Here is a 26,707-nt window from a genome sequence, read left to right on the forward strand (position 1 = left end):
TTTTTTTTTTTTCTACTTCTGACTTTCATTTCCCCATCCTGAGCCACTGCAGGGGGGTGGATGGAGAGAAGTATAGCTTCACCTAGGTAAAAATGGCATGATGGTCTACTGACAAAGGATGTGTAGTGTGTGTGTGTGTGTGTGTGTGTGTGTGTGTGTGTGTGTGTGTAAGAGTAATCAGAGGAACCCAGCCTGACAGGTCATGAACAAGGGTAATTGTCTTAATCTGTCCCCTTAGACTTCTCGGTTTTCTGATTTCTGCATATCTTCCAGTTCTTCCTCGCTCTAATGGGAGGTTAAGGGAGCGGCCCATTCCACTCTTCCTTACTGTTTCTCCCAACTTAGAATAGGTGAAGTCAGAAAATTACCTAACGATGTGTGGTATAACTAAAAGATCAAAGTATTGGGAATCAGAAGACCGATGTTTGAATCCCTCTTTGCCATCTCCTAGCTTTAATTTTGGGCAATGTATCTAGCCTTTCTGAGTGTCCGTTGCCTTATCTGTAAAATAATAAACTCTAGTTAGTCATTGTGATTGAGTAAGACACTGCACTTAAAGTACATTGCATGGTGTCTGACGTAGAGTAAGTGTATGCTCATTAAATGTCCTTCCTTGTTTTAGCTCCCCAACCCATTGTATGTGATCTTGGAAAAGTAGAAGTGGGGAGTAACTCCTGAGTCTTGTTTCCTCATCTACATCTATGAAATGAAATCGTTGGACAAACGATCCCTAAGAATCCTCTCACTCTGTCTACGTACAATTCTCCTCAGCCTGGCATCCGGGCCTTCCCGGCACCCAAGCCTCGCCCCCGGGGTCTGACTTGCTTTCCAGGACTCCCCACAGGATTCCCAACGAAGCGCCCAGGATAAGCTTCTCCCTTAAAAAGAGTATCGCTTTGTCTCTTTGCAATTGGTTGCTCAGAACCTCCGCCCTCCTCCCTAATTTGCCTATGGCGGAGTGGAGCCCTCCAGCTCCCGCCCAGTCTCTGCTGATTCGTAGAGGACCTGGCTCGTCCCCGCCCCCGCTTGACTGACGGCGGGGCTGCGGCACCGCCTCAGTCCCTGGGCTCTCGCTGGCGGGGGGTGGCTGGGACCTTTAGCTCGCCAGGCTGGCAGGGTCGGGGCCGCTGCTCCACCGGCGGACGGGATGGAGACCATGCGAGCACAGCGGCTGCAGCCCGGAGTGGGCACCAGCGGGAGGGGCACTCTGCGAGCGCTTCGGCCCGGAGTGACTGGGGCCGCGGCTGCCACCGCCACACCCCCGGCAGGCCCCCCGCCCGCACCGCCGCCCCCCGCGCCGCCCCCGCCGCCCCTGCTCCTGTCCGGTGCCCCGGGGCTGCCGCTGCCCCCGGGCTCCGCCGGCAGCCCCGCAGTGCTGCGGGAGGCCGTGGAGGCCGTGGTGAGGAGCTTCGCCAAGCACACGCAGGGCTATGGCCGAGGTGAGTCTGCGGCTCTGGCCTCCTGCGGGACACCCTCTGTAGAGGAGCCTTGCTCCCATAGTCCTCTGGATCGCTTTTCCTGGCGCAGAGCCCTCACATGCATTTCCTTTTGGGGAGTTTCCTTCTGGGCTACACACACACACACACACACACACACACTCTCTCTCTCTCTCTCTCTCTCTCTCACTTATACACACCTCTCCCCGCCTCCTCTTTATTGAGGTACTACTATATTCTCCACGGACCCCTTTTTACAAATAACAACCCTCTTTTCTTCCCAACCTTTTCTCCTTCAGAAATGGAATTCTTCCTGTAGCTTAATACCTTAACATCTCTTTGCCTTTGAGGACCCGTCCCCATTGTGTAGGATCCTATCTTTTATCTCAGATCCAAGGCATTTCTCACCCTCTCAACATTTCTTCTGTGATCTCAGCAATTCCTGCCCCCCCCCCGCCATTAATTTATCCCACCTACTTAATCTTTCTTTTTAAAGATTTTTATTTTTTAAATCATCTCTATACCCAGCATGGAGCTGGAACTCACAACCCCCAGATCAAGAGTCACATGCTCCAATGACTGAACCAGCCAGGTGCCCCTCCATCTATCTCCTTAACCTTGACTTTTGAATAATTTTCTTACTTACCCCTCACCCTGAAATTTCCAGTGCAGCTTCAGAATTGCTGGGGGAATTAGGTAGTGCCTTCACAAGTCACTTAAAATTGTGCTTTTAAATCTGGAACCATACCATTGAGCCCATACCAGCCTCCTGTGACTTAGTACCTCACTTTGGTGTCTTTTTAAGTACGGAGCCTCACAACTCTGGCCTCTCTGTCTGTCTGGCTCTGTTTTCCTGGCCCTTTCCCAGAAACTGAGGATAAATCCCAGGCTTTGGCTCTCTCAATGTTAAATTCTGTGGAAATGAGCCAGGCAGAAACCCTATTTCCATTAGAAATCTTCATCTTACAGATGCCTAATTTCTAGGGTTTCTGAGAAAGGGACTGTGAGGATTTTCTTTGTTGTTTTTGTTTAATCAGTGCAGAATTTCCTGAGTTTGAGCTCCAGATTTATAGTGTAACAAGTAACACAATATAGTGAGGGGTGTGGGATACAGAATTTAGGTCTGGAGTTTCTGAGACATCATTTTTTTCTGCTTGGTTAAATCCTGCCTCAGCTGAAAGTGACTATATCTCTAACCTTCTAGTTGAACAATAATGCAAAGAAAGGTTGCAGGGCTTTCTTTGTAGACTGTAATGCCTTTTTTCCACCTCCCTATGAAAGTGTAGTGAAAAGAGCTTACGCGGGTTTCAGAGGCAGACAAGTGTGGGTTAAATCCCAAACTAAATCTCTGTCACTTGCCAGTTATGTTTTGGGGGAAGTGACTTAACCTCACCAAACTGCAGTTTCCTCAAGGGTTATTAGGGGGTTAAATGAGATATTGCACCTGACACACGATGGGAGTATTACCTCAAATTTATTGGTTCATATACCCTTGAAAGAACACATCTCATTTTCTCCCATTCTTAGATTCTGTCAGTGTAGATCCAAAGATTCTACAGTGTAGATCCAAAGAAATCAGATTTTTAGATCCATTTTGCTCTATGTGCCTAGTGATACGTTTACCATCAGTTTCCTTTAGTTCTTCAACATTTTGAACTCCTACCCTGGGGCTGGCACTCTGCTAGGTGCTGGGAATGTAAATGCATGTGCTTCTGAAATTCATCATGATGGGAGATAGTTGTTTGTCTAGTTTAATTCCGAGATTTAACAGGGCCTCGTGATGGAACTGCCATCAGCTATTGTCCTGCTGCTGCTTCCAGTCTCTTTGAGACCAAGGGGAGGTCTTTGCCTCTGGGCATAGGGGCAATCACCCTAAAATGAACCCTTCTTCTTGGAAACCTACAGGCATTTATTAGAATTGTAGAGGAGTGTGCCCTCTTTCTTGTTGGTGTTACCTGGAAAGCCTCTGGTTTGGCATCTAAACTGAGAGTACTGTAAAAACTTTTCATTTCCTTAGACAGGATGAAGAAGCAAGGGGATTTTACTGACAAAGAGCAATCAGTCAGGCTTCAGACTCCTTCTTCCAACCTCCCTACCTCCCACCACACTCCTCATTATTCCCGAGTTTCTCATTTCCAGTCTGGGTGTCCAGCCAGTACTTTGGGAGAGTTTGGCAGATAATTCAGCTTTAGGCAAGCCAACTCTCTGCCGATTTGGCTCAGAAGTCCTTCACCACATGGAATCACTTATTCTGCTTCGATTAATAGGCAAAAAAAAAAAAAAAAAAAAAATAGGGTATGTACCCACATACCCTTGTGACTAATGGCCCAGTATTTGGGGGCTGGCCCTATTCCCCTGAATATAATTCACCTTGATCTTTGCCCAGGCCATTATCTGATCCAGCAATGCTTTACTGTATCATCTTCAATTCATATCCTTCACCTTCTTCTCGACTGCTCCCAGATCACCTTTTCTAGTCACAGTCTTTAGATTTACCAGCATGCATGTGGGACCACAGCATTTGTTTTAAAAACACAAAAACCAAAACAAAACTCTTCTGTTATTTCACCCATCTGTCCTATACCTCTCCCCTCGCCTCCACCCTCAATCCCCACCCAAGATACACACATAACTCAGTATGCTGTAGGATTTTAATCAGCTTGTGGTGCACAGGGTTTGGAATCAGAGAACCTGGCCCTGTCAAACAGTGGCTGTGTGATCTTAGATAAATTGCTTAATCTCCCTAGGCCTCATCTGTTCCATTCATTGGACAAATATTTATTGACCACCAGATGCTGTGGTGAACAAGACAGATACTGAGTCCCTATCTTCATGGAGCTCACAGTCCACTTCACAGAGTATGTGTGAAGGTTAATGGTACAATAAGGCAGGATAGTGCACCAGAAAGAGGGTTAGCTGTGAGGCAAACATTGGTTCTAAATCCTGGTTCTGCCACTGTGGCCTGTTCCTTAACGTGTTCACTTTTTTTTTTTTTTTTAATGTTTTTCTTTTATCAAAGTTTATTTATTTATTTTGAGAGAGAGCACAAGCGGGGGAGGGGCAGAGAGAGGGAGAGAGAGAGAGAGAGAGAGAGAGAGAGAGAATCCCAAGCAGGCTTCCCACTGTCAGTGCAGAGCTGGAAGGATGCGGGACACAAACCCACTAACTGTGAGAGCAGATCGTGACCTGAGCCAAAATCAAGCGTCAGATGCTCAACAGACTGAGCCACCCAGGCGCCCCTCAAGATCTGATTTTTTAAATAAACTCTACACCCAATGTGGGGCTCAAACTAACAACCCCAAGATCAAGAATTGCTTGCCCTTCTGACTGAGCCAGCCAGGTGCCCCAGCTTGTTCACTGTTTGAAAAATGGGTATTATAACACTTACCTTGATAGTTTTGTGCGGATTAAATGAGGTAATGAGCATAAACCACACAGCACGCAGTTAGGATTCAATGGTGGTTGCTATTATTATGCATTTGGAAACCCTTTGAAAACTGCAGATGATGGGTATTGGTAGCATTACCATTGCCTTTGCCCCTTTTTACTCATGGCATGTACTCCCCTTCTGATGTGGACAGCTGGCAGTCTCTAAAACTGGCATGATAGACTGAATGACCAAGTCACTTTGCTTACTCTGTAACTTCTGGATTGCCCTCTTCAAACCTGTATCTTTGAAATTGTTGCTCTCCCTTGATATCACAGTATGGTTACGTGATTGGACGTTCTGCCCAGCTACTTACTCCACTAGGTTGAACGAATGAATCTTGTGTGGTATTTTCTGTTTGGTCGTCATTCCTTTTCCTCAGAACCACAGCTTTTTCGCTGATAAGTGACTATGGAGTTAAAAGGCTGGATATTTCCAATTTGGGGGATGTTGGATTAGACCTGTGTTGATTTCCTGTAGCTGTTCTAAACAAATTATTTCACATCTGGGGGATTAACACAACAGGAATGTATTCTGTCACAGTTCTGGAGGTGAGAAGTCCAAAATCGGTGTCAGTGGACCAAAATCAAGGTGTCAGCAGGTCTGTGCTCCCCTATCCCCACCAAAGGCTCTAGGGAAGAAACTGTGACCTTGCCTCTTCCAGCTTCCGGGGGCTGCCAGCATCCTTGGCTTGTGACAGCATCACTCTGATGTCTGCCTCTGTGTTCACACTGCCCTCTCTTCTTCTGTGCTTCATCAGTTCTCCTTCCCGAAGGACCCTTGTCATTGCATTTAGGGTCCACCCAGATGATCTGGGTTAATCACCCCATCTCAAGTCCTTAATCACATCTATAAAGTTTTTGCCACCTGAGGTGACATTCACAGGTTCTAAGGATCACAGCATGGACATCTTAGCAGGGGGCATTTTTCAGCCTATCATAGTCCTCTCCTAAAGTCACTGTCATCTTGCAATCCCTTCCTTCCAAGGAGTTTATGCACTATCGGCTATTCAGGGGCATGTTCTACAAGTTGAAAATAGGAAGCATCAGATGGAATATTGTTAACTAGCTTCCCTATCTTCAAAATAATGTGAATTAAGCTGGGCCAGCCTAGTCTCACCATCCTGTATGACCAGGGAGAATCTTCTCATTCATCTCTCAATTGTATTAGCTATTAAAAAAATGTTTATTTATTTTTGAGAGAGAGAGAGAGAGAGAGAGAGAGAGAGAGAGAGAGAGAATGTGTCCGTGCACGTGCAGGAGAGGCAAAAAGAGAGGGAGACAGATGATCCAAAGTGGGCTTGGCACCGACAGCAGAGAGCCGGATGTGGGCTCAAACTCACTAACCTTGAGATCATGACTGAGCTGAAGTTGATCGCTTAACCAAATGAGCCACCCAGGCACCCCTCCATTAGCTATTTATTCGTGCTCTCTCACCACAACATTGTATTTATTTTTATGATATAAATTTTTTAATGTAATTTCATGTGTTGTTTTAATGGTTTCACTCTGGTTTAATGATTTCACTGTATGACAGTTGTACAATCTGTACCTCTCATCCCATTTCAACATTAATATTTTATCTCCTAAGGACCAAAACCAAAATTAGTCTTTTTGTTATTGTTCAACATCATGGTACAAACACTTAAATATACCTCACTATTGGGGTGCCTGGGTGGCTCAGTCGGTTTTGCGTCCGACTTCAGCTCAGGTCATGATCTCCTGGGTTTGTGAGTTTGAGCCCCATGTCACGCTCTGTGCTGACAGCTCAGAGCCTGGAGCCTGCTTCGGATTCTGTGTCTCCCTCTCTCTGCCCCTCCCCCACTCATGCTCACTCGCTCTCTCTCTCTCTCTCTCTCTCTCTCAAAAAATGAATAAATATTAAAAAAAAATTTTTTTTAATGTACCTATCTTGGTCTTTCTTGTCTCTTTTAGTCCAGCATCCTCCAGTGACTCCTAAAAAGCAATTGTAGGTGTCAGATGTGTACGTCTTGGTCATTGCTAACCCTCGCACCTCACAGTTCTTTAAGCATCCTCATGTAAACCATTAGATGCATGGTTCCTCACTGGAAATCTGATAAAACCTATGGGCGCCCTCTCCCCCACCACATACTCTACACACACACACATGACTTCATTGTGGGTTTTAGGGGGCTTGTGAATTCCCATGAGGCTCAACCATGGACCAGGTCTTGGACCAAATTGGCATCAGGATGTCTTACACATTCAGTCTCTAGCTCTGTCACAGGTGTGTGACCTCAAGCAGGTCACTTCCCCTTCTGTGGCCTGAATTGGACTAGATGGTCTCTGAAGTCCCTGTCAGCTCTAAAAATCAAAGAGCCTGTGAGGTATTTCAAATGCAGATCACAGCTCATTGCTTTTCTCCCGATCGTTTAATTCTGCCCAATTTCCCATTTCATCCATTTCTGACATAAGACTCCCTATCTCCTTTGGCTTTGAATAATTGTTAAAAACTAGTCCTGCACTGTGTACCAAGAGAGATTTAACTGGATATCAGAATGGACATATGCTTTTTCATAGGATCTTCCCGTTTACAATGGTTTCCTCCCCTTTCTCTTTATTTCAATATTCTCCCTGTTGTTTGCATGTCAGGAGAGCTGTCACCCAACGCATTGTGCTAAATTGTCTCAAAGAGGGAACTGGGGCTGAAAAGATCTCAATGGAAAGAACAAAGATGGCTAAGCTTTCTGGGCAGCAGTGACCTCTGAAGAGCCCCTGCCAAAACTAAGGGTGGGAAAGACAGAGTTTCCTTTTAATGCTGCCTTTTAATGGAAGAATGAACATTCTAAAAAGTCAGTTAAATATAGGGTGTTAGGAAAGAGCTTGCGCGGCTTTCAAGCTCTGGCTGGTGCAGGGAGTGCTTGCTTCAGTTGCAGAGCAGGGAAATACCAGTTATTTCTGGCCACTAGGTTTGGGACACCTCGCTGGCTGGGGATTTGTATTATTCACCTTTGCGTCCCTAATACTTAGAATAGAGAGCTATGTACATATTAAGTGCTCACACTTTCTGCCTAATGTGTGTGTGGCAGCCATGAAAATGTGCTATTCATATCTCCTGCTGCAGGGGCATAACTGACTGGCAGCCTTAAGCTGCTGTCCTCTCTGTGTCCATCACCTCATGTGCACCGAGGCCACACATCCTGCAGGCTGCCCTCAGTCAGCGACCGAGCCCAGCAGGGGCACTAACTGAGGCACATGTTGGTACAATGTGGGATTTCTCCGGCTTGGGGACTTCCCTCTGGCCTGGCCACACCTTTCTTGGAAATGCACTGCCAGCTGCGTCTCTCATATCCAGACCTTCTTTCCCACCCCCCTTCCATAGGTGTCAGACCTTCAATCTGGGTCTGAAGCCTCTCCCTTCTCCTACTTCCTTTCCAATAAATCTCTTGCATGTTTATCCCATCTTGGTGTCTTCTCCTTGGCAGACCTAAACTAACACAATATAAAAGAATGAATGAGTCCTTGTAACTGAGAGTAGAGAGTGGTCATGTTGGAAGATAATGAAGAAGGCATTTGATCATTTATTATTATGAGGCTTTTGTTAAAGCCACTTGAAATGTCTGGAACCCTGAAGTCAAAGTGATTCTTTCCAAAGGAAAACTGATCTCATCCTTCCTTCTGTCTTAAGCCCTTCAGTGGCTTCCCACTGCTGTTAAGATAAAGCCATTACTCTAGTGTGGCCTGCAAGGTCCACTTTGGTCTGGTTCCTGCTTCCTTTTGCAATCTTATCTTGCACGACCCTTTCCCTTGCTCTCACTTTTTGAACCACACTGGTCCCTTTATTTTCTGTCTTTTCTGCTGCTACAGACCCTTTGTGTGTGTTATTCCTTCTGTTCAGAACTCTTTCTCTTACCTTTTTGCCTAGTGAATTCATACTCATATCTGCACTTAAATATCACCTTGGCTAGGTAGCTTTCTTTGGCCTTCTCCATGAGGTCAGAAGTCCCTATGACCTTTCCCATCTACCAGACTCCTTTATAGCACTGATCACAGTTGCGATTTTTCATTTGCTTGAGATATCTGGTTAATCTCTTTCTCTCCCTGGTTTTTTTTTTTTTTAACGTTTATTTATTATTGAGACACAGAGAGAGACAGAGCATGAGCATGGGAGGGGCAGAGAGAGGAGGAGACACGGAATACGAAGCAGGCTCCAGGCTCTGAGCTGTCAGCACAGAACCCAACACGGGGCTTGAACTCACAAACCACGAGATCATGACCTGAGCCGAAGTCAGACGCTTAACTGACTGAGCCACCCAGGCACCCCTCTCCCTCTTTGTTTTATTATTATTTTTAATGGACGGGGTTTTTAATTTTTTTTAAGTTTACTTATTTATTTTAAGAGAGAGAGCATGCGCATGTGCAAGCAAGCACACAAGCAGGGGAGGTGGGGAGGGGCAGAGAGAGGATCCCAATCAGGCTCCACACTGTCAGGAGCCTGATGTGGGGCTGGATCCCATGAATCATGAGACCGTGACCTGAGCCGAAATCAAGAGTTGGATGCTTAACTGACTGAGCGACCCAGGCACCCCTCTCACTTCTTCTTTAGGTTGTAAACTGCATAAGGAAGAGGAACAGGTATGGTTTTGTTCACTATTGTAGCCTAGCATCCAGCACATAGTCTAACACAGAGTAGGTACTCCATACATATTTGTGCAATGATTTTGCCCAAGTATGGGGGGATGAGGGGAACTATTCTGGAACACAGTCTTGAGTCTGGGGTTTGATTTTACCCTAATACATTAGCTGGCTACTGTTTGCTAGAAGTGGCAGAAGTCAGGAGACTTCTGGGTCAGAGACAAAGGACTTTATTGCTCATAATACAACAGGTAGCATAAGCATCAGATTTGTTTGCATCAGTTCCCCTTGCCTCCCAAGTCTGACGTGAAGGGCTCAGGTGGATGCTTGCACAGGCCATAGGTCACATTACAGAAGAAGAATGCTGAGCTGGAGGAACCTGCCATGTCATTGTAGGCAGTAAGCAGGCTTGTTCTTTGTCCCAGAGGGAGACGTTACCTCATCCCTTGGGTTTCTTGCTGCAAACACAATCCTGAGAAATGGCCCAAGTAAAGAGCAGCCAAGTCCTTGAAATCTTGGCATACCCAGCAAGCTGGAAAGGACCACAAGAGACCTGTGAAGGAGAGTCTCCCAATATACAGTTCCTCCAAAAACCACTTAAATCTAGGGAAATCCTCAGAAGAGAAATTCATGCTCAAACACACACACACACACACACACACACACACACACACACACACTGTGTGTGTGTGTGTGTGTGTGTGTGTGTGTGTATCATATAAAATTCCAAGATGGAAAAGGAATCTGGCTATGGGTTTGCTCACCAGAAGCACAGGTTTGAGAATGGCTAGAAGGACCACATTTCCTTGAGTGGCAGTATCACATGAGGTTTAGGAACATTGACTCTGGAACCAAGACAGCGTGGGTTTGAATTCTTGCTCTGCTACTTTCTCGCTATTATATCCTTGGGCAAGTCATTTAACTTCTCTATGTCTCATTTCACTCATCTGTAAAATGGGGATAATAAAAGTACCTGCCTCATAAGGTTTTTGTGATTAAATAGGTAAAGCACTTAAGGCAGTGCATGACACACAGGAAGCGTTCAGTAAACGCACTTCTCGTGCTGGTGTTTATTACGCTAGGCCACCTGACCAATTGTGGAATGATTACTTGCACTTCATCAGGTGGGGATAATGGTCTGCTGACCTGGAAACTCTGCCTCCAATATTTAAGTTATTCTACTTTGGTGTTAGGACTAACCAAAATGTGAACTAGAGAGGTGGTGTAGGAGGCCAGGCATCCTCTGGTCTTCCTGTGCAAATGCTTTAATCAGAGTCTAGGTTTATAAGTTTAAATGCTTTTAAGCGGTAAGGAGCTAGGGCAGGTCAGACCCTTCATGTCAGTATAGGATACAGATACTGTATGGAAGCACAGAACTACTTTTGAGGTGTTCTCATTGCTGAACTTAACTGCTTCTCTTTTGCAGTGAATGTGGTGGAGGCACTTCAGGAATTCTGGCAGATGAAGCAGTCCCGTGGGGCAGACTTGAAGAACGGGGCTCTGGTGGTTTATGAAATGGTTCCCTCCAACAGCCCTCCTTATGTCTGCTACGTCACTCTGCCCGGGGGAAGTTGCTTTGGGAGCTTCCAGGTAAGAGTTCCAAGGTGGCAGTAGCAAGGAGAAATGCTTAGGTGCTAGCGGTGGTTTTCTCCATCACTTTGGCCATTAAATCTCTGTCAGAAATCACATATTTGAGGACCTGAAACCAATTCTGGGCAGATCATTCTGATCAGCATCTGAGGCTCATTTAACCACAAAAGAACCTCAGTGGCTTTTCTTTCAGCCTACAAAAACTCACACCCACTTTGAATTTGAGCAGTTATGAATACGCCCTTAGTATATCCAGACTACCAGCACCTGCCCCATGTTCTAATCTGTCCAACTTCCTGCCATCTCTTTTTGAGAACACAGAGTAATATTCCTTATCCCCAGTACTTTTTCATAGGCAAATTACTCAAGAAAGCAATGTTTGTGTTCTTTAAGAGGCCAAAGTGGAGGGACTATGTATGGTGTAAATAGTATTCATCTAAGAATTAGAAGATCCAAATTCTCATCCCCCCTGCCCCCCCCCCACCCCCCGCCGCCAGCAGGCAAGTCAGGTAAATTATCTGGGCCTCAGTTTCCCCATCTATAAGATGAAGGAGATAGGTTAGATTATTTCTAAAGTCTTTCTAGTGCTAGCATTCTACAATTATACGAAAGAGCTGTGATATATGATGATGGAGACTGGTTGTTATTATAGGGTAAGAAGAAATTTGACTAGTGTGAATGTTATCATCAAAGATGGATTTTTTACATCGACCATAGGAAGGTAGCCTTCTGAGATGTCAATATAGAGTCTGAATAGGAATTTAGAGAAGATAATAGACATTTTGTTCTGTTTCTAAGGCTTGTATAACCCTTAGACAAAGGTATAACCCCTGCTATGTGCCACCTTGAACTTCCCTTATCATGTTACTTATCATGACATATCATAATTATTTCACCTAGTGGATTATGCTCCATGGAGGTAGAGATTATGTCTGTCTTCTTTCTCAGTCAGTTTTAGATCTTTACCACCCACTCAGCACACAGCAAAGAGTAGACATTTAATAAATCTGTGGCATGAAACAGGGCCATTGCAGTTCAGTTCCTGCCTCAAACAGAAAAGTCCTGAAGAGGCTTCATTTCAAATAAGGTGACTAATTTTTTTCCCCTCAGAACCCCAACAATTTCAGAGAAATAAATATATGCTCAGGACGACTAATGTTTCTTCTTTCTCTCCTAGAGAATAAGATCTCCCCTTCCTTCTCTCACCTCATCTTATTGTTGAATAAAGATTTGATAATTTTATGGTGATGCCCATAATTGGATCATTATAGTCATTTGATTTCTGTTATTTCCCCCCAAAGAACAGTACTATCTATCTTGGCCTTTTTTAGCTTGTGTCTTCTGTACCCACTTTGGCAGGTGAAATTTCTCCTGGTGGTTTTCTTCATGGATGGATGACCTTTCAGGAACAATACCATACTATAGAATGAGCAGCAGCCTAGTGAACAGAGAAGTAGGAATGGAGAAATTGCAGAAGACAACTCAGGGTTAATGTACCAAGCTCCATATTCTGTCTCAGAGACACCTGTCAGCTAAAGAAAATCGGGAGTTATTGATATTAAGGTGGTTAAGTAGTGAACATATCCTGGTCTACTTTTAAAAGCCATAACATTACTTTCTTCCTTTCCTCTGACCCTAATCATAAATGATAGGAGACACAGGCCTTTGAGGCAGCCAGTGATGATGAATTATATAAACAAATACTATGGGGATTTGAGGTTGAGTGATTTAAGACTTCTGAAAATCAGGCTTGGTCTATGATATCTATGTTGGAGACAATGTAAAAAACATGAATTAACTTTTAATATTTTCTTGCTTTGTTCAGGTCAGCTTTCCTTCTCCTTGCTACCCCTCTCCTCCTTGCTTCCCCTGGGGGGAAAAAGACTACACATTCCTTCTTCAGACCTTGGGCTCTGCTCAGGGATAGCTCATTGACTCACTGCATTAGTGGGGGAACTGCCTGCTCACAGCGAAAAGTGAAGTCCAAGAATCCTGGATGGGCGCTTCTGGTAGAGACTAGAGGCCTCCTCTGCAGAAGCAACCTAGAGAAGACCTATTCTACTCCTAGCTTATCTAGAGGGATGAAAAGAAATCTTGCCTGTGCATGGAACAGGAGAGCAAGATACAAATTTCTAACAGGCTGGCCAGATTCTGGCTTTTGAGTAATTAATTCTGTTGACAGTTGAAACGGGCGTATTTTTTATATCCAGTGGTTACATGCTGACTTCAGCAGCCTTCCTCATTCTGCATTCAATTTGGTATGAGCTATAGCCGTCTCCAGTTCCTTAATGACTTCAGGATGTTGAATCAAAATTATGTTTCCAAATGCCTCAACCATTTTACAAAACAAACTTTGGAGGGTATACTGTACAAACTGATTTTTCCAAAGACTACCCAAGTGTCTTCTATCCTAATGTTTCCCTCCCACTGTTCCTTCCTTTCTCTCTCAGACACACATATATACATATTTTCTCTCTCTCTGTCCTGCCTAGTTTTGCCCCACAAAAGCTGAGGCCCGGCGGAGTGCTGCAAAGATTGCACTGATGAATTCTGTGTTTAATGAACACCCTTCCCGAAGAATCACTGATGAGTTCATTGAGAAGAGTGTCTCTGAGGCCCTGGCATCTTTCAATGTAAGTTACAGGGAGTTCAAAGAAAAGAAAGTGGGGGATGGGAGAACTGGCTGGCTGGGAAGTCTTGTAAATCACTGGGAATCAGAGTGGGATTTCTTGTTTTCTTTCCTGTATAGACAGGAATTTATTTTCTGTCGATCTTGCATATTACATGCTCCCTATGTCTCAATCACTGATTCTATGTGTATGTTTATGTTTTTGTTGGTATTTTGCCTCTTTCATTGTATCTCTTTGGTATCTAGAAACCTTTAATTCAAGATTTGTGGAATTTTAGAGATATTTCAAAATAAAACCTGAGCTTGAATTTTGCTTTTCCCAATTTTGGTTTAAGACCTTACTCCCTTCTTACTTCACTGTTCTTTTTTTTTTTTTTTTTTAATTTTTATGACTTTTCTTATTGCCATTCATCTCTGTGACCTCTCCTATTAATAAAGAACACTTTATAATACAGTGTCTTAGTTTTTATTTTTTTCCTTTCCATGAATGGGGTGGGTAATTTTTTTACTCTCTTTCAAAAGAATGTTCCTTCAAATGATGATGATGATGATGATGATAATGATGATGATAATCACAGCTAATCCTAATTGAGTATTTACTTTGTGTCAGGGACTGTTCCAGGGGATTTATGTGTATTTTATGTCATTTGATCATCACCATAATGCTCTGAGATATAAGAACTATTAGTACCCCTGTTTTACAGATAAGGAAACTAAAAACATAGAAGTGAAATTTTGCCTGAAGGGATGTAGCTAGAAAGTGGTAGAGCCAAGACTGGAACCCAAGTCGACTCAGAATTTTCTAGCTTAGGGGTGCATCCTGGAAATGAACACTGCCTTCTCTCTTCCTTCCTGCAAGTTCACTGATAGGGTGATAGGGTGAAAGTCTGACCAATTTTCTGTTTCTGTTCTCTTTGAAGTTAAGATGTAATTACATATACTAAACCACTTCAGTTATCTGTTTGTGTATTTATTAGTGTTGAACACTTTAGATAATAAGTTGGCTTCCCTCTGTTACCCATCTGATTTCCTCCCATTTCTCTTTGCCCTGGTCAGAAGTATCTACAAGGAATAAAAACAATTTTTTATATTGATCAAAGCCAATTAAATTAAGAAAGTACATTTATCACTCTTAAGTCACCTAATATATTATAAAGTGAAACACTGGTTTGGATTATAGAAAGCAATGCTTATAAGCATGGACTCTGAGTTCATCGTTTTGAAATTATGGTTCTACTAGCTATGTGGCTTTGAGCAAGTTACTTAATCTAAGTCTCAATTTCCTCATCTGTAACAATTATACCTGTAGGATTACTGGATAGAAGAGAATATATTTAAGCACTGAGCACGTGTTACCTGTTTTGATGCCTTTGGATGCAAATAATAGAAAAATCTTACTTCAAACTGACTTAAGGAATACACCAAGAAAGGAAATTTACTCTCTAACATGACAGGAAGTCCAGAAGTAGAGAAGATTTCAGGGCTGGTTGATTCCATGGCAAGAATGTCATCATCTACTAGCCAAATTCTTTCCATCTCTCCATTCAGCCATCCTCTAGATACTGTCTTTGTCCTTGGCTGGCTCCCTTCAGATGCAAGGGTGCAAGATGACTACAGAATTTCACATTATTAAATACAGATATAACCATATTCAAAGACAGAAAGACACCATCTTTCTTTCTTTCTTTCTTAAGTAGGTAGGCTCCACACCCAATGTGGGGCTTGAACTCAAGACCCTGAGATTGAGTTGCATGCTCTACCAACTGAGCCAGTCAGGTGCCCTGAGACCTTCTTTTAGTACCTCTTTAGTAGTAAGGAATCTTCTCCCAGAAACCCGCCAGTAGACCTTCCTTCTACTTCCTAATGGCCAGAATTCCCACCTTAAAACCAATTACGAGCAAAATGGGTTAGGATTTACCCACTGAAATTAGAGGATAAAATCACTCTTCCCTGAGGGAGATACATGGGAGATGGTAGGTAGTAGAACAAGATTAAGGTTCTATAGTAAAGGAAGAAGGAAACAGATGTCGGCTAGGTCACCAGCAGTGTCTACTACAAAGTGTTTAGGAAACATATTGTTTTTATTCTCTGCCAATATTTCTATTTGCCTAACCCCTCAAAACTGAGAATTTAATAGATTGCTCATTAATTTCCCAATGGAATCGCCATACTCCAAATCACATTGATTTCAGGGCACCTGGGTGGCTCAGTCAGTTGGGGGTCTGACTTCGGCTCAGGTCATGATCTCATGGCTTGTGAGTTCAAGCCCCGCCTCGGGCTCCGTGCTGACAGTTCAGAGCCTGGAGCCTGCTTCAGATTCTGTGTCTCCCTCTCTTTCTCTGTCCGTCCGCTGCTCATGCTCTGTCCCGGAGCAAGGACTGGGATAGATGGGCTCCTCTGCCCGCAGCTTCTTCTGTATACCCCAGTTGGCTGTACAGAGATAATCATTACTTTCTATGTACTATATCATGGAAAACTCTGGAGGTACTGAATAAGGTACCATATTGAATGATTATAGGCAACCATGAAACAGGTTAATTGCTTCAGGGCCCTAAATGCTAATAGTGAAGGTTACCTTTTTCCTTCCTCTCTGTAGCTTTTCTTTTTTAAATCCAAATTTTGTGTTCTTTGCTTCACCATGAAGATTAACTACTGGTTGGCATGTTGCTTCTCATAAGCCACAAAATAATATGGGTTGATCTTGTGTGACTTCTTGTTGATTCTAGCAGAGTGAAAACAAATAAGCCAGCACATAATGATATACTTACTAAGCGCATGGAATTATTATAATACATATACAGTACAGCCCCATGGAGAAGTGCCCCATAATAAACTGAATTTGGATATAACTTGATTGGCTCCTCACTTCTACCTAGTCCCCTTTCTCAAAGAGAGCAGAATCTTGGGAGGCGTGGAGCAGGGATGGTGGTGCAGAATGGGCTAGAAAGATCAGGCAACTTGTCAGGAAGCAGAAGGAGAAAGTTGGGTCCCTGTGTTCCCAGAAGTCTCCTGGTTTTATTTTCCTAAAGCAGCTGCCCTTATTTTGGAAGTCCCAGCCAGCCCCAGGGTCTGGAATTATCCCCAGTAATATTAAACCGCCATCAAGTACCACTAAACCAAAGCCAGTACCAGAATGGATTTGGATTGTGTAACTGGATACCAAGTCTAGTATAATAATGTACCACATTTTATATAATTGGAGTTTTAAAACCACATTTATCCCTTTTTAAATAATTTCTTATTTAATTCTCAAAACAATCTTTAGGAGATAGATCTGTGATCATTCCCATTTTACAGATGAGGAAACAGGAACAGAGAGGTTAAATGACTTCCCCAAGGCCTCAAGATTAGTAGGAGATCCAGTCTATACCGTATTGTTTGCACAGGCAATGAATCTTAGTTCTATCCCCACAGGGTCATGTAACCACTAGAACACACAAGCCAAATGTCTAAGAGGCCAAACTGCTACCCAGAATTTACTATGCTTTATGGCTCCTACTGTTTCCCTTGAAAATGCATTTGCCCAATTATCCTCTAGGCTAGTCCAATCCTGTGTGTTGGACTCACTCTGTTATTTTGGCTAAATCGGGGTTCTTCTCTATGTTTCAGTGTTCCCTCTTTGTAAGATAGGGAAAATCAGATTGACCTCTGTCACTTGAGTTAATATGTGTGATGACTTTGGAGTCTTCTAGGTCTATGCTGACCAGCAGAATAGCCACCAGCCACATGTAGCTGTTAAACACCTGATATGTGGCTAGTATGAATCGAGATGTGCTGTAAATGTGGAAGAGACTTCAGATTTTGAAACCCTGGTATAAGAAAAAGAGTGTAAATATTTCATGAAAAATTTTTATGCTAAGTATAGCTAAATTATATTTTGAATATATTAGCTTAAATAAAACATGCTATTTACATTAATTTTACCTGTTTATTTTTACTTTAACGTGGCAACTAGAAAATGTTACATTAGATTGGGGGCTTGTGTTATATTTCTACAGGACAGTGCTGCTTGAGGTGATAATCCTGATTGAAAATCTATTTGTCTTTTCCTTTCCTCTGTTACAGGGCAACAGGGAGGAAGCTGACAACCCAAACACAGGGATTGGTGCCTTCCGATTCATGCTGGAATCCAACAAGGGCAAGTCAATGTTGGAGTTCCAGGTACTATGGCTCTCATAACATGGATCAACCTGCATTTATATTATATTATATTATATTATATTATATTATATTATATTTCCTTCTAATCCCTAACTCATTGATCATCAGTTGGAAGGGAAGGGAGAGAAAGTTAGAATATTTTTCAATATATAAATACCTTCCTTCCCCAAAGGGCACATCAGAGTTGGTATAAGAGATGCTTACGTAAATACATTCTGTAAAAGGTCCCCCATGTAATTGTGATGCAAACCCTCAATATAAATCACTGTTCTGGCACTTCATATCTTCTTCCTCCAGGAACTAATGACAGTTTTTCAGCTGCTGCACTGGAATGGCAGCCTTAAGGCCATGAGGGAGAGACAGTGCTCTCGGCAGGTAAGAGACCCTGTCTGTGAGAGGAGTCTTGCAGAAGGACTATTTCGAGGTGGCTGTTATGTTAGACATAAGCAGGCCTATAGTTACCAGGTTGTGAATCCTGAAAGCCTCAAAGTACCCTCTTCATTCCTAACATCTTTCCTATTTAGATCTTAACTGTAGCTCTTTTGCCTGCCTCGCTTCCCCCACGGGGAGTTTCCCTTAAGAGTTATCTCCTTAAAGGACTTACGTGCTGACTTCAGTTAGGACTCCAAGGCTAAGAGTTCCTCATCCCATTGGGTCCATTTGGTATGAACCTTGACTTTGTCAGTAACCTTCATTTTCCTTTCCCCTTGCAGGAAGTGTTGGCTCATTATTCACACCGGGCCCTGGATGATGATATTCGCCATCAAATGGCATTGGACTGGGTGAGCCGGGAGCAGAGTGTGCCAGGGGCACTGTCTAGAGAGCTGGCCTCTACTGAGCGGGAGCTGGACGAAGCTCGGCTGGCAGGCAAGGAGCTGCGCTTCCACAAGGAGAAGAAAGATATTCTCCTGCTGGCCGCTGGGCAGTTGGGCAATATGCATTCCTCCAACTGCTAGGCGTCCATGCACATACTCCCCATCCTCTCCAGGCTCTTTTTGATAATGTCTTTTCTAAGACTTAGTATGATTTCTGTACATACTTTCTCAATTTTATACTTTAAAATATAGATATATATATGTATATGTATAAATTCTACACTCAGATCCCAATTTGTTGAGAGATCCCTTTTCTTCTAGTTTTTGGATGTAGTTTCCTTTGAAACATCCCCATTCCACTTTGTAAAAAGAGCAGGCTGTCTTCAGAGCTTTGTTGGTGCTTATACTCCCAGCTCTGTGTAGTCATTTCAATAGCACAAAATGATTGACAAAGTGTTCTTATAATCTAACAGGGAGTTTGAATAAGGTCTGTGTGCCCCACCTTCACCCTCAACCTCATTCCTGCTTTCTCTTGGACTCCAAACAGGGTACGAGTATGAAGGCTTTGGCTTGAGTTTATCTTGAGTTAGGCCTACTTAGTACTGAGCTGTTCCTCCAGTGACTAGACATTTCCTTGCCTAGACTCCCCACCGACCGCTTCCCGCCACTCCCTTACTCCTCCTCTGCCTCCAAGCGGTACTTCATTTTGAGACTTCCTTTATTAATTTGGAAGGAAGTAGACAGCTGCTTTCTCATTGTTCAAATTATTCCTGAGAAACTTCCCAGGAAGAAGAGAGGAATTATAAACACAAAACTAGGTGTTTATCACCTAAGTTGCTTCTGGGGCATAGATACCATACCAGCTTCCCGGGTGTGTTCTTGCTCCAGAAGGGATCAGCATTGAAGCCTCTTCCAATATTCCCTCTTCACTCCTCTCTGCTCACCCAGCTTCACTGAGCCCTGTGTTTAAACCTTCCTGTCTGCAGAAATGGGTAGGAGGGAAAACATATTTCCCAACTCTGTCTCTTCCCTTCATGTTGCTCTTTGGAAACATTATTTGTCCTCTTTGGTGAGGGCCGTGTTCCTCTCTCTCCCACAAAGTTGCTGCTGTTTGCTACCTTTGGTGTCCATAGATTCACAGTTGTTTTCTCTCTTTTCTTTCCTCTTCTTCCACGTTGGTTATTAGAGCAAGAGTTGATCAAGAAAGTTAGTTGCGACTGGCATTATGGCACTTCCTAACTGGAACCCTGGGGAGACTGCAGGAGGGAAAAGAGACTACATGATCAACTGTGTTTTTAAGACCCTCTGCCTCCCACCCCCAATCTCTCTCCTGGGTGAAATAGGGGAGAAATATCTGGAGTACAGCTAAAGCATTCCTCTTTGGGAGAATTTTTTATAGGTCTCTCAAAGATGTGTTTTCCCTTTGTTTCTATAAACTCCTTTATACTATATTATAGTTCAGTGCACTTTCTAAAATGTGCTTGGGATGTTTCCTGTTTCTGCAAAATTGGACTTTCCATTCTATGATTATACACTTTGTTTTTAGAAATAGGTTAGGAAATAGGCCACAATTTGCTCTTTTGGATCAGACAGGGATAAGATGAAAATTAGCTTTTTTGCTTCTGAAATCATCTTGGTGATCAGTACATATGGGATCAGTGGTAAGGAATCTAGCAACTGTTTTAGTGCTTCAAAGGGACCTCCTGGAATTCTCCAAGTCCCATCTCTGTACACGACGAAGCACATGTAGGGTAGGAGTAGAGGCTCCTATGTTAAATAACAGGTATGTCTACCCAGTTTTTATTGATATTTATAATCCAGACATCATAAACCCTCATTTCTCCTATGCTCCTTTCTCTGAGAAGTGTGAAGGGGTGTGAGTTGTGGGAAGAACTTCTCCTTTGCACCTCCTGGATTATTTTTCTCAAGTAACAACCAGTTAAGATCCCAAAGAACTAGAGAAAAATTGTTCCCTGATCTGTCCACTTTCATTGTTAAAGATTTTACTTATCTTTTTACTACTTTCTATGTATTTTATATGTATAATTTTATACAATTAAAAATAGATTTTTGTCTAGCGAGCCAGATTGACTCTTTCTTAAGACATATGTATCAGAGGAGCTCTAAAACGACCCTTTCTTTTATAAACAGACTAAAAGATAATTTTGATTAGTATTTTTTGGGTGGCAGAAATAAGATTGTACTGTTGGGGGAAGGCATTCTGCTTCCCCTTCAGACATTTGAGGAACCTGGATTTTGTCACTGACCCTTTCTCTTCAAGCTCTACCCATTTCCACTAGCGAACTCACTCACCATGGTGACTTCAACTCTATCTTATATACCATTCTCAATCTCTTTCACCCTTTTGAGCTTTTACATCTATATTTCCATGACATCACCAACTGAATTTATCTTATTTTTAAAAATGTTTAAATGTTTATTTATTTTTGTTTTTTTTTGTTTGTTTGTTTGTTTGTTTTTTAATTTTTTTTTTTATTTTTAGGACAGAGAGAGACAGAGCATGAACGGGGGAGGGACAGAGAGAGAGGGAGACACAGAATCGGAAGCAGGCTCCAGGCTCCGAGCCATCAGCCCAGAGCCTGACGCGGGGCTCGAACTCACGGACCGCGAGATCGTGACCTGGCTGAAGTCGGACGCTTAACCGACTGCGCCACCCAGGCGCCCTGTTTATTTATTTTTGAAAGAGAGAGAGAGCAAGCAGGGGAGGGGCAGAGAGAGAGGGAGACGCAGAATCCGAAGCAGGCTCCAGGCTCTGAGCTGTCAGCACAGAGCTGCATGTGGAGCTTGAACTCACAAGCAGTGAGATCATGACCTAAGCTGAAGTCGGTTGCTCAACCGACTGAGCCACCCAGGTGCCCCTCACCACCTGAATTTATGACACAAGCTCTCTGAAGTCACATATTCAAAATAAAAGCCATTTCATACATGCTCTTCTTTGACTCCCCAAATCTGTTATTAGGATTATTATCTACCCAGTTACTTAAATTAGAACCTTAGGTCCATTCCTTACCATGATCTAATCAGTCACTTACTGTTGAGTTTATCTCCTATATAAACTTCCTAATCTGTCTTGTCTATATCCACTGCCTTAGTTCAGTCCTTTATCATCTCTGGGCTGGACCACTGCAATAGCTTCCTTACCAGCCTCTGCCTTCATTCTTAACATCCTCTCAACTACTGTCAGATTTTTTTCTAAAATACTTAGGAGTGCACCACTACCTTGCTTAAACCATCACTTAGCTATCCTTGTCCTTAACAGCATTCCCCGAAGTTTTATATGGGAACCCTTGGTATTACCTGAGATGATTTTAGGTGGTAGAGGGGCAAACATTTTTCATTTTTACTTATTTTATATTTTAATCTGAAACTGTAGTAGAAAAAAATACAGATTTTACATTTATGGCAGTGATATTTAAATTTAGCGCAAATTTGTTTAATTAAAAAGTCAGTCTACATAAGGAGAAACACTAATCAAGAAACAGCATGGGGGCTATTTACAGTTGTGAAAAATCATGAATACTCAAATACTTGAAGTACAGAAATTCTTGCCTACGGGATAAAATTTCAATATCCTTAGCATGGCATACATTTTGGCCCTAACCTGTACTTCTAGCTTTATTTCCTAGCCACACAGCATCAGGCAAACAATTTCTTGCCATTCTGATATTTGTTCATTCAATAAGCATGTATCAAATGTCTACTGTGAGCTAGACATTGGTCTAAACTTTGGGGATATCGTTGTAATTAAGGGTCTCTGCCATAAGGATTACACTCTAATGGGAATTCAGACAATAAACGAGTCAGAAAGTAAACAAGGTAGTAAGCTAGTTCCGTGAAGGACATAAACAAGAGTGAAGGACAGGAAAGTAGAGAAAGTAGTATTTTAGGGAGACCTAAAGGATGAAGTTGAATGAGCCATGTGAAGAGCTGGAATAAGAGCATCAGGAACAGAAAGTTGCAAAAGTCCTGAGGTGGGAAAGAGACAGCACAATTGAGGGAAAATGTAGGGAGAGCTTAATAAGAAGGCAGAATGGTAATGGAGGTCGTTGTAAATAGGCAGAGTAGGCGGTTCAAATTTTATTCCCAAGTGAAAAAGTCAAGGAAGGGTTTTGTTAGGGATATGACCAGCTGATTTTTTCAAGGATCACACTACCTACTGTGGAGAATGGATTAGTGTCTCCTGTTCTCAGTACAGCTGCGTGGCCTGGAAAACTACCCAGCCTTAAAGGCCCAGTTCAAATGCAAGCCCTTCTTACTCCCAGTCCTATTAGAAACTTTCTTTGTACTGCCATTGCACTTTGTCGTAGCAATTATCACTTTCATAATGTAGTTATAAAGTGATTGTTGATAATGAGATTATTTTGCCTTGTATTGCCCACACTTTCTCTAATATTAAAGTCACATAACGGCTTGATTAAAAAATTAATAAATAAATGAATCTGCAGTCCACTATTGTTAAAGGTTTACATCAGGATTCCAGAATTTGGGGGCAATATGGGTTTTGCCTCAACTCCTAGGTTTGTTTTTTCAACGCCTAGGTTTTTAAACATGAAATACACGCACCATTCCCAAAGAGGTTAAAGCCCCCATTTTGTTGAAAGCCATGATTTTGTTTTGTTTTTTAATCCCCAGAGGTGGTGGGAAGAGTTTGAGAGTTTATCTTTAAAAAATTATAACAACAAAAAAATTTTTAAGAAGTTGACACCCGTGTCACCAATGCTAGTTCCCGGACAACCAGGTCTGTTAGTGTTAAGAGAAATTCGGTGCTGCAGTACGAGCCAGAAACAGCTTCAGTACCCAGCATTATGGACTGAACTATTTTTAAAATGTTTCCATCACAGATCCAGCTGCTCTTCAGAGCAGGATACAGGTCTAGAAGTTTTGAGAGAAAAAACGTTCTTCAAACTTCCATTTGGTACGGAGTCCAAGGAGACGGTACACAATCCTCTAATAAAGAAATTCGGCTGTGCTTCGCTGGCAGTAGTATTTCTCCTCGGCTGCCCTACTTAATAGGGCACTGCCTGCAGCCACCCGTTAGCTTGCCCCTTACAGTGCCACTCTGTTCAGCTGACCACTTACTCAAGATGGCTACAGGAACACTTCCGGCATCTTCCCGAACAAGGCCCGCCTCCATTGCGTATTTTCGCTGCGCCGGGGGCGGGACTTAGGCTTAGCTTTTGATTGGTCAACTTGACTAGCGACCTTTCCCCTCCGCGACAGTTTCCCGAGGTGCCTAGTGCCTGAGCGGCACGGACTGGAGTAAGAAGGGAGGCAAGATGGCGGACGTGCTGGATCTTCATGAGGCCGGGGGCGAGGATTTCGCCATGGATGAGGATGGGGACGGTGAGGACAGTGGAGGCTGCTGCGGGAAGCGGGGAAGGTGCGAGAGAAGGATTTAATAGGAAAACAATTTCTGCCCGGCAGGGATGGGAGTCGGGGAACCAGGTTTCGGTTGGATTAGAGACTGCGCCCCCTTCGGGAGGAATAGGGGAGGGACCGGGAAGGGAATGGGACTGGAGGTGGTGGGACTGCCTTCAGATGATGTTTTCGGAGACAGACTATTGTTATAAGTAACTGTTATCTTTGTTATTCATTCTTTCACTTCTGGGGCTCCAGAGAGCATCCACAAACTGAAAGAAAAGGCGAAGAAACGGAAGGGCCGCGGCTTTGGCTCCGGTGAGTGTTGTGTCGGGAAAATGGGTTTAGAGTGGCGACAGCTACGAGTTTCGGGGTCCCCATTCGGACTCATGGGGAACAGTGGGAGAAGAGATTTCCGGTGATCTCCTGTATGTTCCTTATAGAAGAAGGGTCTCGAGCGCGGATGCGTGAGGATTATGACAGCGTGGAGCAGGATGGTGATGAACCCGGACCACAGCGCTGTAAGTGAAATGTAGCCTGTAGGGCTCTGTGTTTGTAGTGAATTATGGACCAGTGAAATAAAACCAAGTAGGAATGGAGTCAGAGATAGCTTAACCAATCTCTGAAATCCGCACTCACTCCACTATTGTGGTCTTGCTTGAAGTTTTTCTCTGGTGTGCTCACTCTCCATCCCTTCCCCAACAGCTGTTGAAGGCTGGATTCTGTTTGTCACTGGAGTACACGAGGAAGCCACTGAAGAAGACATCCATGACAAATTTGCAGAGTATGGAGAAATAAAAAACATCCACCTCAACTTGGACCGGCGTACAGGATACCTGAAGGTATCCTAAATAACAATCTGTTGTTCTCTTCCCCCATAACCTCTGACAGCATTGGTAGTTGTCCATTGTGATTGGCCAAGAAATAAAATGAGGTTGGCAATTGATTTTGTTAGACACAGAAAAGAGACAGACAGAAACAGACATTTTGTACAGTATAGTTATATGGTGTACATTCATTGTTTAAAGTTTATATATTTTTCTATTTGAGTATGAGCCTAGATTTGAGGAATAAAATAGTGGTATTTGGTGGAATATGAAGGCTTTGATCTCTGTTTTTTCACTTGTCCTAGGGGTATACTCTAGTTGAGTATGAAACATACAAGGAGGCCCAGGCTGCTATGGAGGGACTCAATGGCCAGGATCTGATGGGACAGCCGATCAGTGTGGACTGGTGTTTTGTTCGGGGTCCACCCAAGGGCAAGAGGAGGTAAAGTGGAGAGGGCAAACTATCTTGGTGAAGGGAACATGAGCAAAACAGAGTAAGGACATAGAATTATGTTCCTCTGATGGACTCTTCCTTTTCCCTAGAGGTGGCCGAAGACGCAGCAGGAGTCCAGACCGGAGGCGGCGCTGACTGGTCCTCTCTTGTCCAGATGTTCTCTCCAGAGATTCCTTGTGACCATACAGCCTTGGAGAAGTAGGGTTGGGGTGGAACTCCCCGTGTTTATATTTAACTCTCACTCTACTTGCTTAGTGGGTTGTGGGTTTTTTTTGAGTTATGAATAAATGTCCCATTTTTGTTTTGTACATTTAAAATTACTTTTCTGTTCTAACATTGCAAGCTCTGAAGCACTATTTACGGTAAGGCAGTATGGGTCACTGTGGAGATACTTCTAGGGACTCGATTCTGTGTGATTTTTTACATTAGATATAGTCTTCAAGTTTCAGCTAGGGTCAGAGTAGAGAACACTGCTTGGTATTTCTTTTTCTTGGAAGCTAAGAGAGCACGGGCAGAAGTGAGGTGTTCTTGTGATATTAAAGAATAATTGTTCTGTTTCTGTATATTCTGTCCTGGGCAGATGGATGTTACAGGAATGTCTCTTTTGTTTCTTCTGTCCTTGCTGCCACATTTGTTTGTACTTCCAGCTGTCTAAGGGCTTGAATCTCCTGTTGGGGCATTCTCTCAGAGCCTTTTTCCCTGGAGGAGTCTCTACTGTGTTCTTGGTGCCTTCAGCAGCCAAGGGTAAAGGCTCCATAGAGGTGAGGATCCAGAGGAACACTGAAGAGGCCAAAAAGGAAAAGGATGTGGCTGAGGCTGGGAGGGACTTCAGTTAGCATGTTGGGGGAGAACCAGTACCACAGTTCTAGCAGGTAATAAGGTGTCCCAACAGAGGACAAACGTCAGCAAGACAACTAGGGCCAGTCCCAGGGCCTGCAGACGAACATGGGAACAATTGTCTAAGGAGCAGCGGAGGGCAAATTCACTGGCAGGGGTTGGGAATTTAGAAAATATATGCAATTTCAGAACCCCTCAGCTTCTGAGTTGAGTGTAGGGTGAATGGATGAGTGGCAGAGATCGTGAGCTAGAGCTCTCCCAATACAAGGAAGAAAATATGGCAAATAGGTAATGCTGTAAACCCTCTTCCCTTCCCAAACTGGGACTATATGCTTCCCTCCTGTCCCCCCACCCCAAGGATTATGACAGACATGCTGAAGAAAAGGTTTTGATTGAGGTGCTGTGTTACATGAAGCTACTAAATCTTCTTGAAGACTTGATGGTATCCAAGACTAAAGGAGAATACTGATCATCTTTCTCCTTACTCCGTACCCAGCTGACTCAACCCCAGAGGATAGCTAGAAGGTTGTTAGAGTTGAAGGCATTTGGCAAATACT

General features: G+C 43.3%; 2 protein-coding genes across 3 annotated transcripts; both read left to right on the forward strand.

Annotated features, from left to right (window-relative positions):
- Positions 1 to 1,063: 1,063 nt before the first annotated feature.
- Positions 1,064 to 18,917, forward strand: LIX1L (limb and CNS expressed 1 like). Its single transcript, XM_049616443.1, has 6 exons — positions 1,064 to 1,439; positions 10,885 to 11,048; positions 13,541 to 13,681; positions 17,743 to 17,838; positions 18,136 to 18,213; positions 18,552 to 18,917. Exons 1-6 carry the CDS (start codon positions 1,148 to 1,150, stop codon positions 18,792 to 18,794), a joined length of 1,014 nt encoding a protein of 337 aa, XP_049472400.1. The 5' UTR covers positions 1,064 to 1,147; the 3' UTR covers positions 18,795 to 18,917.
- A 4,990-nt stretch (positions 18,918 to 23,907) lies between these two features.
- On the forward strand, positions 23,908 to 25,621 carry RBM8A (RNA binding motif protein 8A). 2 transcript variants are annotated; one of them, XM_049616446.1, is made up of 6 exons: positions 23,908 to 24,017; positions 24,291 to 24,350; positions 24,476 to 24,553; positions 24,738 to 24,874; positions 25,165 to 25,301; positions 25,403 to 25,621. In XM_049616446.1, exons 1-6 carry the CDS (start codon positions 23,951 to 23,953, stop codon positions 25,446 to 25,448), a joined length of 525 nt encoding a protein of 174 aa, XP_049472403.1. In that variant the 5' UTR covers positions 23,908 to 23,950; the 3' UTR covers positions 25,449 to 25,621. The 2 variants fall into 2 exon arrangements, with proteins under 2 accessions (XP_049472403.1, XP_049472404.1); XM_049616447.1 differs by having other exon boundaries at positions 24,479 to 24,553.
- Positions 25,622 to 26,707: the final 1,086 nt, after the last annotated feature.

This window comes from Panthera uncia (assembly GCF_023721935.1).
Source record: "Panthera uncia isolate 11264 chromosome C1 unlocalized genomic scaffold, Puncia_PCG_1.0 HiC_scaffold_4, whole genome shotgun sequence".
Taxonomy (NCBI): Eukaryota; Metazoa; Chordata; class Mammalia; order Carnivora; family Felidae; genus Panthera; species Panthera uncia.